Genomic DNA, 15,673 nt, shown 5'->3' with positions numbered 1-15,673 from the left:
ACTTTTGACTGGTACTGCATCAGTTGAAAACTCTCACTAAAGTGTGCAACAAATGTAGCATCTTACAAGACATGCCTCAAAATTTGTTAATGAGCCAGAAGCAACAATACCATGCGCCCACTAGTGCTCAAAAGATTTAGGCACTCTAAAAATACACTGGGGTACCGTATTCTGTGGGGTTACAGTACCATTCAAAATACAGCCACTTCTTTACATTAATGTATTGTTAAACCAACGTTTATTTAGAATTTACGGAATAATTTACCAACTTAAAACCTGTTGAGGACAGACTTCCGCTAGCGGAACCCCGTTCCGCCTGTGGAACCCCTAGCCAACAGCCAATGGCATCGCACGGCGTGAAATACGAAACCAACTAAAATACCACAATTCAATTTTACACCATATTAAAGATAAGACTCTCGTTAATCTAACCACATTGTCCGATTTCAAAAAGGCTTTACAGCGAAAGCAAAACATTAGATTATGTCAGGAGAATACCCAGCCAAAAAATTATCACACAGACAATTTCAAAGCAAGCATATATGTCACAAAAACCCAAACCACAGCTAAATGCAGCACTAACCTTTGATGATCTTCATCAGATGACACTCCTAGGACATTATGTTATACAATTCATGCATGTTTTGTTCAATCAAGTTCAAATTTATATCAAAAAACAGCTTTTTACATTAGCATGTTTTGTTCAGAACTAGCATTCCCACCAAAAACTTCTGGTGAATTTACTAAATTACTCATGATAAACGTTGACAAAATACATAACAATCATTTAAAGAATTATAGATACAGAACTCCTTTATGCAATCGCAGTGTCCGATTTTAAAATAGCTTTTCGGCGAAAGCACATTTTGCAATATTCTGAGTTCATAGCTCGGCCATCACGGCTAGCTATTTTGACACCCACCAAGTTTGGGACAACCTAAACTCAGAAATACTATTAGAAAAATCAGATTACCTTTGCTGTTCTTCGTCAGAATGCACTCCCAGGACTTCTACTTCAACAACAAATGTTGTTTTGGTTCCAAATAATCCATAGTTATATTCAAATAGATCCGATTTGTTCGTGCGTTCAGGTCACTATCCGAAGGGTGACGCGAGAGCGCATTCCGTGACAAAAAATGTCAATATTCCATTACCGTACTTTGAAGCATGTCAAACACTGTTTAAAATCAATTTTTATGCTATTTTTCTCATAAAATAGCGATAATATTCCAACCGGGCAACGTTGTATTCATTCAAAGGCTGAAAGAAAAAAATTGAGAAGTCTCGTGGCTGCGCATCTCCAGTGTCATTGTCCACAGGCTGACCACTCACAAATTCTGATGCTGTTCTTCAAACACCCCATTGCACTTTCTGGCGACTTTAGAGAGCCAATGGAAGCCTTAGAAAATGTCACATTACAGCACAGATGCTGTATTTTTGATAGAGATGCAACAGAAGGAGAACAAATTGTCAGAAAGGGCACTTCCTGTATGGAATCTTCTCAGGTTTTGGCCTGCCATATGAGTTCTGTTATACTCACAGACACCATTCAAACAGTTTTAGAAACTTTAGAGTGTTTTCTATCCAAATATATATGCATATTCCAGTTTCTGGGCAGGAGTAGTAACCAGATTAATTCAGGTATGTTTTTTATCCGGCAGTGGAAATACTGCCCCCTATCCCAAAGAAGTTAAGCTCAATTCAAACTAAAATAATAATAATTTTTTACGAGCGTGAACAAGGGTGCTCACCCTGGAAATAGAATACATATGAGTGAATGAGAGAAATCGGACGGGCCACATGAGCCAGCTGCGTCATAGCCCTTCAAATTATAAAGCAAGTCTACTTTTCTCACTCCTACTGGTAAAATAAATTGCGTTGACTGTTAGTAGAAAATGAATTGGTATGATCCTCCCTATGCTAAGTACACTAAATATGTAGTTTTAAATGTTTTGGGCTGTTTATCAGTCAAATAGGCTACATATTTGAAAACCATTGTATGACTTTGATCAGCATATAGTCAGGCTATGGCTGGAAAACTTGAGGACTCTGATTTCAAGAGAGAATACTGTTTATGTACAAGAACGAGACTTGGTTGTTTATAAACTACTTGGGTTTATTAGCTACAACATCCTTGTGAGCTAGCAAAGAAACAACCATTTAGCACAGGTATGGTAGCTCCAGTAGGACATCCAAGGTGAATCAAAAGGAACTCACAACAACTCCGAGGGGCTACATAGCGAACATATATAACTGTATATTATGTATATTCATGACAATTACTTTGGCATATTCTATGTAGTGCATGTGAATTGACACTCCACTCTCGTACGCAAATTTCACGCCATGTTTTTTATTTATTTTATTTTACCTTTATTTAACTAGGTAAGTCAGTTAAGAACAAATTATTATTTTCAATGATGGCCTAGGAACAATGGATTAACTGCCTTGTTCAGGGGCAGAACGACAGATGTTCACCTTGTAAGCTCAGGGATTTGCTTTTGCCACCTTTCGGTTACTAGTCCAACTGTCACGTCCTGGCCAGTAAAAGGGTTAATTGTTATTGTAGTTTGGTCAGGACGTGGCAGAGGGTATTTGTTTTATGTGGTTCAGGGTGGTGTGTTAGTTAGGAGGGCGTTTGATTTATTATTTCTGGGTTTTGAGTTATGATCTATGTTTATGTATTTCTATGTGTAGTCTAGTGATTGTGTTTCTATGTTGAGTTAATTGGGGTGGACTTCCAATTGAAGGCAGCTGTTTGGTGTTGCCTTTGATTGGAAGTCCTATATTAGTTGGGTGTGTTTTGTCTTGTATTTGTGGGAGATTGTTCTGTGTTTAGCCTTATGCCTTGCCAGACTGTCTGTGGATCGTTCGTTCTCTTGTTTGTTGTTTTTGGTGTTCATTTTGATTTAATAAATGTTCAAAATGAACAAACACAGTCCTGCTGCATTTTGGTCCTCCTTCACCGACGATATCCGTGACACCAACGCTCTAACCACTAGGCTACCTGCCGCCCCATTGATGTGCTTCTCTCCGTGTGATTTTGGCTCTGTACGCAATTTACTGTAAATAATTCATACAGCACTTTACTGTTAGTTTTATTGTATAATACTGTAAAAAAAATTACAGTGTGTATATCCAATGTGTTTTAATTGTTTGGCCATTTTACATTTCAGCCAGACTTTTACATTAAAGGTACCCTGTATAAAGCTAACTTTATTGTAAATTGTAACATACATTTATTTTCTGGGAAACAACGTATATTAAGTAACTATGACTAGTATGACATTGACACATTTTCCTGTGATACAGTCAAAATCCATCTAACAGACTGTTTTCATGCTGTCAGGGAGTTTTTCTTCTCTCTGTGACTGTGGCAACCAAATAATCTGTCACCAGGCCCTACTAACCACATTCTACTTAAAAACCCAGACCACCTCTGTCAGAAAAGCAATTAAGTGTGAGGGTTTCATTTTGAATTTAAATGAGATTATATTACAATGGCATGAAAAGGGGGAGGAGGGTCACGTCATGATGAAGGGAACACGAGTGCTCCTCTTTATCTATCACCCCAGCTCAGAGATTATTAGAAAATACTTGAATGCAGCGAGAGAGGGACATATGGTGTGTGTGTGTGTGTGTCTTTACTGACAGTCTTGTGAACAGAAGAATTGGGGATAACTAACATTACTGAAACAAACATAAGGTTGGGGTCAGAGAGGTGGGGAACGAACAATTATCGCTGGCTGGGATGAAAAACCAAAATCAAGGCCTGTACGGAGCAAATTTCAATCACAATACAAACCATGACATTGTCATCTTTCAATGACATTGTCATCTTTCATTGAAGTCTACACCTCCCTCTTCTCCCCACCCTTGACCGGTTATGCTAATCAGCAACTGTTTTTATTCTAGTACCAATGTCATAATAAACATCTGTCCACCCAAAACATCCCTATTGTGTGGACTTGGAAAATGAAAGGCATTTTAGGTCTGTAAAGCCTATTGTCTGTCTCAATAACAATATTTATATGTTTGAAAAAAAGAAAAGGGATTTTAGGGAGGTTCTCATACTATAGCTGCAGTGCTCCAGTGGGTAAATCCTGAGTGAGGGTTACGACTGTTTTTCATATAACGCTGTTCAATAACGCTGTACTGTCTTCCCACTCTCTTTCTCTCCCCCTTTCTTTCTCCCTCTGCCCATCTCCATCTCTCTGTGTATATCGCTCTCCCTTACTTTTTCTCCATCTCTTCCCCCTCTGTGTTCATCTCTTTCTTTCTCTCTCTCTTATGCTCTGTGTCCTTGGATGGAGCAGCAGATGAACTGGGCATCAAGTTCATGGGTAAGGAAATGTTTCATTTGCACAGTAAATCGCTCCTTTATTTTCTCTCGGCCAATCAGAAAATACCTTGCACAAAACATACAATCCAGCAAAACTTTCTTTGCTCACCTTGGAAAATATGAACGTGTTCTGGTCACCATGGAAACACGGAGGTAGCGAATTAGATGTATTTTATCAGCATGGAAGCGAGTATTGTGTGTGAGTGTGATGTAAGGTCCTATACGGCAACCAAAATAATTATCTCTGCAGTGTTCTTGACTGTGCACATGTTTGCAAATGCATTGTCTATGTGGCATGTATGTGTGCGTGTTTTCAAGTGTTCTCCTGTGTGTGAAAATATGCATTTATTTAAGATGGAATTTACCGCTACATCCCTGAAGTGTATTCCTCGCTGCACACTGTATACTCATGTAAATGGTTGGAAATGTCACATGGGCATGTACGCCATGTTTAATACCATAAAGCTATACCCTACATTCCAAACCAACCCCCCTGCCCCTCATATCAAATCAAATTGATTTATATAGCCCTTCATACATCAGCTGATATCTCAAAGTGCTGTACAGAAACCCAGCCTAAAACCCCAAACAGCAAGCAATGCAGGTGTAGAAGCACGGTGGCTAGGAAAAACTCCCTAGTAAGGCCAAAACCTAGGAAGAAACCTAAAGAGGAACCACGCTATGAGGGGTGGCCAGTCCTCTTCTGGCTGTGCTGGGTGGAGATTTTAACAGAACATGGCCAAGATGTTCAAATGTTCATAAATGACCAGCATGGTCAAATAATAATAATCACAGTAGTTGTCGAGGGTGCAACAGGTCAGCACCTCAGGAGTAAATGTCAGTTGGCTGTTAGTAGCCAATCATTGAGAGTATCTCTACCGCTCCTGCTGTCTCTAGAGAGTTCAAAATAGCAGGTCTGGGACAGGTAGCACGTCCGGTGAACAGGTCAGAGTTCCATGGCCGCAGGCAGAACAGTTGAAACTGGAGCAGCAGCACGGCCAGGTGGACTGGGGACAGCAAGGAGTATTCATGCCAGGTAGTCCTGAGGCATGGCCCTAGGGCTCAGGTCCTCCGAGAGAGAGAAAGAGAGAAAGAAAGAAAGAAAGAGAGAATTAGAGAGAGCATACTTAAATTCACACAGGACACTGGATAAGACAGGAGAAATACTCCAGATATAACAGACCATTCCATAAAAATTGAGCTCTATAGGAGAAAGCCCTGCCTCCAGCTGTTTGCTTAGAAATTCTAGGGACAATTAGGAGGCCTGCGTCTTGTGACCGAAGTTTATTTAGTGCTTTATCTGGGTAGCCGGAAAGTAGAGCATTGCAGTAGTCTAACCTAGAAGTGACAAAAGCATGGATTCATTTTTCAGCTATTTGGACAGAAAATTTCTGATTTTTGCAATGTTACTAGGATGGAAAAAAGCTGTCCTTGAAACAGTCTTGATATGTTCGTCAAAAGAGAGATCAGGGTCCAGAGTAACGCCGAGGTCCTTCACAGTTTTATTTGAGACAACTGTACAACCATCAAGATTAATTGTCAGATTCAACAGAAGATCTTTGTTTCTTGGGACCTAGAACTAGCATCTCTGTTTTGTCCAAGTTTAAAAGTAGAAAGTTTGCAGCCATCCACTTCCTTATGTCTGAAACACAGGCTTCCAGCGAGGTCAAATTTGGGGCTTCACCATGTTTCATCGAAATGTACATCTGTGTGTCATTTGCATAGCAGTGAAATTGAACATTATGTTTTTGAATGACATCACCAAGAGGTAAAATATATTGTGAAAACAATAGTGGTCCTAAAACGGAACCTTGAGGAACACCGAAATTTACAGTTGATATGTCAGAGGACAAACCATCCACAGAGACAAACTGATATCTTTCCGACAGATCTAAACCAGGCCAGAACTTGTCCGTGTAGACCAATTTGGGTTTCCAATCTCTCCAAAAGAATGTGGTGATAGATGGTATCAAAAGCAGCACTAAGGTCTAGGAGCACGAGGACAGATGCAGAGCCTCCATCTGATGCCATTAAAAGGTCATTTACCACCTTCACAAGTCTCACTGCTATGATGGGGTCTAAAACCAGACTGAAGCTTTTCGTATACATTGTTTGTCTTCAGGAAGGCAGTGAGTTGCTGCGCAACAGCTTTATCATTTTTTTTTGAGGAATGGGCGATTCGATATAGGCCGATCGTTTTTTATATTTTCTGGGTTTGGGTTTTTCAAGAGAGGCTTTATTACTGCCACTTTTAGTGAGTTTGGTACACATCTGGTGTGTACCAAACATAGAGAGCCGTTTATTATGTTCAACATAGGAGGGCTAAGCACAGGAAGCAACTCTTTCAGTAGTTTAGTTGGAATAGGGTCCAGTATGCAGATTGAAGTTTTAGAGGCCATGATTTTCATCATTGTGTCAAGAGATATAGTACTAAAACACATGAGTGTCTCCCTTGATCCTAGGTCCTGGCAGAGTTGTGCAGACTCAGGACAACTGAGCTTTGGAGGAATACGCAGATTTAAAGAGGAGTCCGTAATTTGCTTTCCAATGATCTTGATCTTTTCCTCAAAGAAGTTCATGAATTTATTACTGCTGAAGTGAAAGCCATCTTCTCTTGGGGAATGCTGCTTTTTAGGTAGCTTTGCGACAGTATCAAAAATATATTTTGGATTGTTCTTATTTTCCTCAATTAAATTGGAAAAATAGGATGATCGAGCAGCAGAGGGCTCTTCGATATTGCACGGTACTGTCTTTCCAGGCTAGTCGGAAGACTTCCAGTTTGGTGTGGCGCCATTTCCGTTCCAATTTTCTGGAAGCTTGCTTCACAGCTCGGGTATTTTCTGTATACCAGGGAGCTTGTTTCTTATGAAAAATGTTTTTAGTTGTTAGGGGTGCGGCTGCATCTACGGTATTGCGCAAGGTTAAATTGAGTTCCTCAGTTAGGAGGTTAACTGATTTTTGTCCTCTGACGTCCTTGGGTAGGCAGAGGGAGTCTGGAAGGGCATCAAGGAATCTTTGGGTTGTCTGAGAATTTATAGCATAGCTTTTGATGATCCTTGGCTGGGGTCTGAGCAGATTATTTGTTGCGATTGGAAACGTAATAAAATGGTGGTCCAATAGTCCAGGATTATGAGGAAAAACATTAAGATCGACAACATTTATTCCATGGGACAAAACTTGGTCCAGAGTATGACTGTGGCAGTGAGTAGGTCCGGAGACATGATGGCTCAGAATGCCTTTTGGAGTGGGTCTGTGGACTTTTCCATGTGAATATTAAAGTCACCAATGATTTGAATATCATCTGCTATGACTACAAGGTCCGATAGGAATTCAGGGAACTCTGTGAGGAACGCTGTATATGGCCCAGGAGGCCTGTAAACAGTAGCTATAAAAAGTGATTGAGTAGGCTGCATAGATTTCATGACTTGAAGCTCAAAAGACGAAAACGTTTTTTTTTTTTGTAAATGTTAGCAACACCTCCGCCTTTGCAGGATGCGCGGGGGATATGGTCACTAGTGTAACCAGGAGGTGAGGCCTCATTTAACACAGTAAATTCATCAGGCTTAAGCCATGTTTCAGTCAGGCCAATCACATGAAGATTATGATCAGTGATTAGTTCATTGACTATAACTGCCTTAGAAGTGAGGGATCTAACATTAAGTAGCCCTATTTTGAGATGTGAGATATCACAATCTCTTTCAATAATGGCAGGAATGGAGGAGGTCTTTATTCCAGTGAGATTGCTAAGGCGGTCTCAATGGGGATAACTGAGCTGACTACACTGACTGTGCTAGTGGCAGACTCCACTAAGCTGGCAGGCTGGCTAACAGCCTGCTGCCTGGCCTGCACCCTATTTCATTGTGGAGCTAGGGGAGTTAGAGCCCTGTCTATGTTCATAGATAAGATGAGAGCACCCCTCCAGCTAGGATGGAGTCCGTCACTCATCAACAGGCCAGGCTTGGTCCTGTTTTTGGGTGAGTCCCAGAAAGAGGGCCAATTATCTACAAATTCTATCTTTTGGGAGGGGCAGAAAGCAGTTTTCAACCAGCGATTGAATTGTGAGACTCTGCTGTAGAGCTTTTCACTCCACCTAACTGGGAGGGGGCCAGAGACACCCCTATTGCCTATAGGCACTTGAGTCGATGTTTAAGCAATATAGGGGTATCTCCATTTTGGCATCTTGTCACAATATTGCTTATGTAACAGATGCACTATCAAATTGCTAGCTTTTTGTTAGCGTAATTGGCTAAGACGTTGTAAAAAAATGTACTCACATTTTATTTGTCACATGTGCTGAATACAACAGGTGTAGACCTTACGGTGAAATGCTTACTTACAAACCCTTAACCTCTATGGGCTAGGTGGGACGCTTGCGTCCCACCTACTCAACAGCCAGTTGAATCCTGTGGCGCGTTATTCAAATCCTTAGATATGCTATTACTTAAATTTTTCTAAAATATGACTATTTTACACCATTTTAAAGATAAGACTCTCGTTAATCTAACCACACTGTCCAATTTCAAAAAGGCTTTACAACGAAAGCAAAACATTAGATTATGTCAGCAGAGTACCGAGCCAGAAATAATCAGACACCCATTTTTCAAGCTAGCATATAATGTCACATAAACCCAAACCACAGCTAAATGTAGCACTAACCTTTGATGATCTTCATCAGATGACAACCCTAGGACATTATGTTATACAATACATGCATGTTTGTTCAATCAAGTTCATATTTATATCAAAAACCAGCTTTTTACATTAGCATGTGACGTTCAGAACTAGCAAACTTCCGGGGAATTCGCTAACATTTTACTAAAGCGTCCCACCTAGCCCATAGAGGTTAAATGTGGCAGCGCTAGCCTTTAGCTCGGTGTGGATGTTGCCTGCAATCCATGGCTTCTGTTTGATAAATGTGCGTACGGTCACTGTGGGGACAACGTCACCGATGCACTTATTGATGAAGCCGGAAAGGGGGTGGTATACTCCTGAATTTAATTTTTTACATTTATTTCACCTTTATTTAACCAGGTAGGCCAGTTGAGAACAAGTTCTCATTTACAACTGCGACCTGGCCAAGATAAAGCAAAGCAGTGCGACAAAAACAACAACACAGAGTTACACATGGGATAAACAAATGTACAGTCAATAACACAATAGAAACATCTATGTACACTGTGTGCAAATGTAGTAAGATTAGGGAGGTAAGGCAATAAATAGGCCATAGTGGTGAAATAATTACAATTTAGCATTAACACTGAAGTGATAGATGTGCAGATGATGTGCAAGTAGAGATACTGGGGTGCAAAGGAGAAAAATAAATAACAACATGTGGATGAGGTAGTTGGGTGGGTTATTTACAGATGGGCTGTCTACAGGTGCAGTGATCGGAAAGCTGCTCTGACAGCTGATGCTTAAAGTTAGTGAGGGATATATAAGTCTCCAGCTTCTGTGATTTTTGCAATTCGTTCCAGTCATTGGCAGCAGAGAACTGGAAGGAAAGGCAGCCAAATGAGATGTTGGCTTCGGTAATGACAATGAAATATATTTACATTTAAGTCATTTAGCAGACGCTCTTATCCAGAGCGACTTACAAATTGGTGCATTCACCTTATGATATCCAGTGGAACAACCACTTTACAATAGTGCATCTAAATCTTTTAAGGGGGGGGGGTTAGAAGGATTACTTTATCCTATTCTAGGTATTCCTTAAACTCATTTGGAGGTTTGTTAACACAGTGTTCAAAGAAAGGCCAGATGTATCAGAATGGTGTCGTCTGCGTAGAGGTAGATCAGAGAATCACCAGCAGCAAGAGCGACATCATTGATATATACAGAGAAAAGAGTCAGCACGAGAATTTAACCCTGTGGCACCTCCATAGAGACTTCCAGAGGTCCGGACAAAAGGCCTTCCGATTTGACACAGTGAACTCTATCCGAGAAGTAGTTGGTGTACCAGGCGAGCCAGTCATTTGAGAAAACAAGGCTATTGAGTCTGCCGATAAGAATGCAATGATTGACAGTCGAAACCTTGTCCAAGTCGATGAAGACGACTGCATAGTACTGTCTTTTATTGATGGCGGTTATGATATCGTTTAGGACCTTGACCGTGGCTGAGGTGCACCCATGATCAGCTCAGAAACCAGATTGGAAAGTGGAGAAGGTACATTGGGATTCAAAATGGTCGGTGATCGGTTTGTTAACTTGGCTTTTGAAGACTTTAGAAAGGCAGGGAAGGATGGATATAGGTCTAACAGTTTTGGTCTAGAGTGTCTCCCCCTTTTGAAGAGGGGGATGACCGCAGCAGCTTTCCAATCTTTGGGGATCTCAAACGATACAAAGGCTATTAATAGGGGCTGCAACAATTTCAGCGGATAATTTTAGAAAGAGAGGGTTCAGATTATCTAGCCCAGCTGATTTGTAGGGCCCAGATTTTGCAGCTCTTTCAGAACATCAGCTATCTGGATTTGGGTGAAGGAGAAGCGGGAGGGGCTTGGGCAAGTTGCTGTGGGGTGTGCAGAGCTGTTGGCCGGGGTAAGGGTAGCCAGGTGGAAAGCATGGCCAGCAGTAGAAAAATGCTTATTGAAATTCTAGATTATCATAGATTTAACGGTGGTGACAGTGTTTCCTAGCCTCAGTGCAGTGGGTAGCTGGGAGGAGGTGCTCCATGGACTTTAGTGTCCCAAAACGTTTTGGAGTTAGTGCTACAGGATGAACATTTCTGTTTAAAAAAGCTGGCCTTTGCTTTCCTAACTGACTGTGTATATTGGTTCCTGACTTCCCAGAAAAGTTGCATATCCCGGGGGTTACTCAATGCTAATGTAGTATGCCACAGGATGTTTTTGTGCTGGTCAATGGCAGTCAAGTCTGGAGTGAAACAAGGGCTGTATCTGTTCTTAGTTCAACATTTTTTGAATGGGGCATGCTTATTTAAGATTGTGAGGAAAGCACTTTTAAAGAGCAACCAGGCATCCTTTACTGACGGGATGAGGTCAATATCCTTCCAGGATACCTGGGCCAGGTCGATTAGAAAGGCCTGCTTGCTGAAGAGTTTTAGGGAGCGTTTGACAGTGATGAGGGGTGGTCGTTTGACCATGGACCCATTTCGGGCGCAGGCAATGAGGCAGTGATCACTGAGATCCTAGTTGAAGACAGCAGAGGTGTATTTAGAGGGCAAGTTGGTCAGGATTATATCTATGAGGGTGTCCATGTTTACAGATTTAGGGTTGTACCTGGTAGGTTCCTTGATAATTTGTGTGAGATTGAGGGCATCTAGCTTGTTGGACACCCAGGGTGTTAAGCATATCCCAGTTTAGGTCACCTAACAGTACGAATTCTGAAGATAAATGAGGGGTAATCAATTCACATATGGAGTCCATAGAGGTTAACATGCATGAAACCAAGGCTTTTACGGTCAACAAATGAGAGCACCTGGGGAATAGGTGTTGTACTGGGGGCTACAGGTTCTGGGTTAACCTCTACATCACCAGAGGAACAGAGACGGCGTAGGATAAGGTTATGGCTAAAGGCTATAAGAACTGGTTGTTTAGTGTGTTGGGAACAGAGAATAAAAGGAGCAGATTTCTGGGCGTGGTAGAATAGATTCAGGGCGTAATATACAGACAAGGGTATGGTAGGATGTGAGTACAGTGGAGGTAAACCTAGGCATTGAGTGACGATGAGGTTGCATCTCTGGAGGCACCAGTTAAGCCAGGTGAGGTCTCCGCATGTGTGGGGGGTGGGACAAAGAGCTATCTAAGGCATGTTGAACGGGACTGGGTGCTCTACATTGAAATAAAACAAAACTAACTAACCAAAACAGCAGTAGACAAGGCATATTGACATTAGAGAGAGACATAAAGCAATCACAGGTGTTGATTAGGAGAGCTATGACAACAACGGGTAAATGGCGATGAATGGGCAGACAGGGTCAGTTAGATACACACAGGACCTGAGTTTGAGGCTGGGGCTGACAGATAAACACAATGAGGTACCGTGATAGTGAACATTCCAGCAGGCATCAGCTGTGTAGCCGAGTGAACATAGGGTCCAATGAGCAGCAATAGGTGAGTCAGGAAGCCGTTCGGTAGTCGCTACTATGCCAGGCGAGCGGGAGACAAGGCATTCAGAAAGCTAGCGGGCCCGGTGCTAGTAGATGTGTCTTTGGCGAAAGCCTGTTGAAACCACATCAGACGATTACGTCGGCAGACCAGTCATGAAGGATCGGCGGGGCTTTATGTCGACAATAAAGGGTCCAGGTCAATTGGCAAAAGAGGTGTTGTAGCCCAGGAATTAGCTGGTATTCTTCATTGGCTAGCCGGGAGATGGGCCTAGCTCAAGGCTAACTGGTGATTGCGTCGGGAAGGAGGTGTTAGCCAACAATAGCCACTCGGTTGCAGTTAGCTAGCTGCGATGATCCGGTGTAATGGTACAGAGTTTGCGACAGGACCGGTGATGTGGTAGGGAAAAGCAGTCCGATATGCTCTGGGTTGATATTGCGCTGTGCAGATTGTCAGGTATTGTCTGAGCTAAAGGTGAAGACAGCTAGCCATGGCTAACAATGACTACTAGTTAGTAGCTAGTTAGCTGGCTAGCTTCTGATGGAGGTTCCAGTTATAAGGTATAAAAATAGCAGATCCGTCCCACATTGGGTGAGGCGGGTTGCAGGAAAGTATATTTCATTCGTAGATGGAAAGTGACATTAAATCTATACGAACAAAAAATAGAAGAAAGACTATTTACACGGGACAAGACAAACACACTGCTACGCCATCTTGGTTCAATGCCATTTATTGAATCCCAGAACATATTCCAGTCTGTGCTCCCAAAACAGTCCTATAGCGTAGCATCCTCATCGTCTGACCACTTCCGTATTGAGCGAGCCACTGGTACTACCTGCTTTAGTTTTTGATTGTAAGCAGGAATCAGGAGGATAGAATTATGCTCAGATTTTCCAAATAGAGCGTCTCTGTGTGGAGTAAAAGTGGTCTAGAATTTTTCTTTCCTCTGGATGCACATGTGCGAAATGAGGTCAAATGGATTTAAGTTTGCCTGCATTAAAATCCCCATCTACTAGGAGCGCCGCTTCTGCATGAGCATTTTCTTGTTTGCTTATGGTCTTCTCCAGCTCGATGAGTGCGGTCGTAGTGCCAGCATCGGTTTGTGGTGGTAAATAGACAGCTACGAAAAATATAGATAAACTCTCTTGGTAGATAGTGTGGTCTACAGCTTATCATGAGGTACTCTACCTCAGGCAAGCAATACCTCAACTTCCTTAATAGTAGACATTGCACACTAGCTGTTATTGACAAATAGACACAAGCCACCACCCCTCGTCTAACCAGACATAGCTGTTCTGTCATGCCAATGCACGGAAAACCCAGCCAACTGTATATTATCCGTGTCGTCATTCAGCCACGACTCGGTGGAACATAAGATATTACAGTTTTTAACCCCTGTGCGGCCTCGACATCCAGCGAAAAATCCTATCACCATTAGCATAACAAAATGTAATAATTTTTTTTTCTCCATTTTTTTTTCAAATTATATAGTTTTATAGATACACCTCTCCTGAATCGAACCACATTGTCCGATTTCAAAAACGCTTTACAGCAAAAGCAAAACATTAGATTATGTTAGAGGAGTATATCGTAAAAGTAGCCACATAGCCATTTTCCGACCAACCACATGCATCACAAATAACCAAAAAACAGCTAAATGCAGCACTAACCTTTTACAAACTTCATCAGATGACACTCCTAGGACATCATGTTACACAATACATGCATTCTTTTGTTCGATAAAGTTCATATTTATATATAAAAACAGCATTTTACATCGGCGCGTAACGTTGACTAACTATTTTCCCTCAAATGCATCCGGTGAAACAGTGCTACAATTTACTAAATTACTATTCGAAAACATTTTTAAAATGTAATATTGTCATTCTAAGATTTATAGATGAATATCTCTTGAAAGCACCTGTAATGCCAGATTTAAAAATAACTTTACTGGGTAATCACACTTTGCGATAAAAGGGGATGCGATACTCAGAAAATTACCTAGTAATACAGGTCAGTGCCATCTTGGAACAATCGCATATCACATCTAGTCTTGTATACTATTGTCAATAATCCCTTACCTTTGGTTGTCTTCATCAGAGAGCACTTCCAGGAATCCCAGGTCCACAACAAATGCATTTTCGTTCGAAAAAATTACTCCTTTATGTTCCAAGAGCTTGTTCTTGTTAGCGCGTCTGAAGGCTGATCCAAATGCTCCGTCGGCCGCGGGACAGCTATTTCGAGAAAATGCATTTTTTTTTATTTAGGTTCGTTCAAACATGTCAAACGTTGTATATCATAAATCTTTAGGGCCTGTTTCAACCAGAGCTCCAATAAGATTCAAGGGGGATGATTGCATTGCCTATCAAAACGTTTCGAAAGGGGAGGGTAGCCAGGGCGGCCGGCGTCATAATGGTGATGGCCCTCCTCATGTGACCAATTTCAACAGCGTCTCATTCATTCAGTTTTAACAGTAGGAGACTCAAACCACTTTGTAAAGACTGGGGACATCTAGTGGAAGCAATAGGAAGTGCTCAATGAACCATAGCTCACGGTGTGATTAATAGGCAAAGTGGTGAAGTTGAGTCCACAATTCAGAATTCCACATCCTGTTACGATCGGTCTCGGGTTTTGACTGCCATATGAGTTCTGTTGTACTCACAGACACCATTCAAACAGTTTTAGAAACTTTAGGCTGTTTTCTATCCACAAGTATTAATTATATGCATATCCTAGCTTCTGAGTTTGAGTAGGAGGCCGTTTAAAATGGGCACTAATTTTTTTCAAAAATCGCTGTAGCGCCCCCTATCCTAGGCGACCGTCAAGAGGTTAATGTCTAGTTTGTAGGATAGTCGCGATAGTTGTAGTTCATCCAGTGTGTCACGCCCTGATCATAGAGAGCCTTTTTATTCTCTATTTTGGTTAGGTCGGGGTGTGACTAGGGGGGTGTTTCTATCTAGGTGTTTTGTTTCCATGTTGGCCTGGTATGGTTCCCAATCAGAGGCAGCTGTTTGTTGTCTCTGATTGGGGATCATATTTAGGCAGCCATTTCCCCACTGTGTTTTGTGGGATCTTGTTTTGAGTTAGTGCATGTAGCACCTCTGATGTTACGGTTAGTTGTTTGTTTCCTTTTGTTTTGTAAGTTTAAATAAAATATGTGGAACTCAGAGCACGCTGCGCCTTGGTCCGTCTCTCCACACAATCATGACACAGCGCTTGCACGTTGGCCAATAGAACGGACCCACTGAGTTTTTCCACATTTTGTTACGTT

The 15,673-nt window shown here is 41.7% G+C and overlaps 1 protein-coding gene across 1 annotated transcript in view; it reads left to right on the top strand.

Annotated features, from left to right (window-relative positions):
* The first annotated feature begins 1,699 nt into the window (after positions 1 to 1,699).
* LOC106578362 (pro-neuregulin-3, membrane-bound isoform) overlaps positions 1,700 to 15,673 on the top strand; it is a 95,347-nt gene continuing 81,373 nt past the window's right edge. Inside the window, exon 1 of the mRNA XM_014157078.3 lies at positions 1,700 to 4,343. Within this exon, the coding sequence (XP_014012553.2) occupies positions 4,340 to 4,343 (4 nt within the window). The 5' untranslated portion in view covers positions 1,700 to 4,339. The remainder of the gene's footprint in view (positions 4,344 to 15,673) is intronic.

Source organism: Salmo salar, chromosome 19 (genome assembly GCF_965601325.2).
Source record: "Salmo salar chromosome 19, fSalSal1, whole genome shotgun sequence".
NCBI classification, from domain to species: domain Eukaryota; kingdom Metazoa; phylum Chordata; class Actinopteri; order Salmoniformes; family Salmonidae; genus Salmo; species Salmo salar.
Note: the sequence above shows the minus strand (reverse complement) of the source record. Positions and strands in the feature narration are given on the sequence as shown.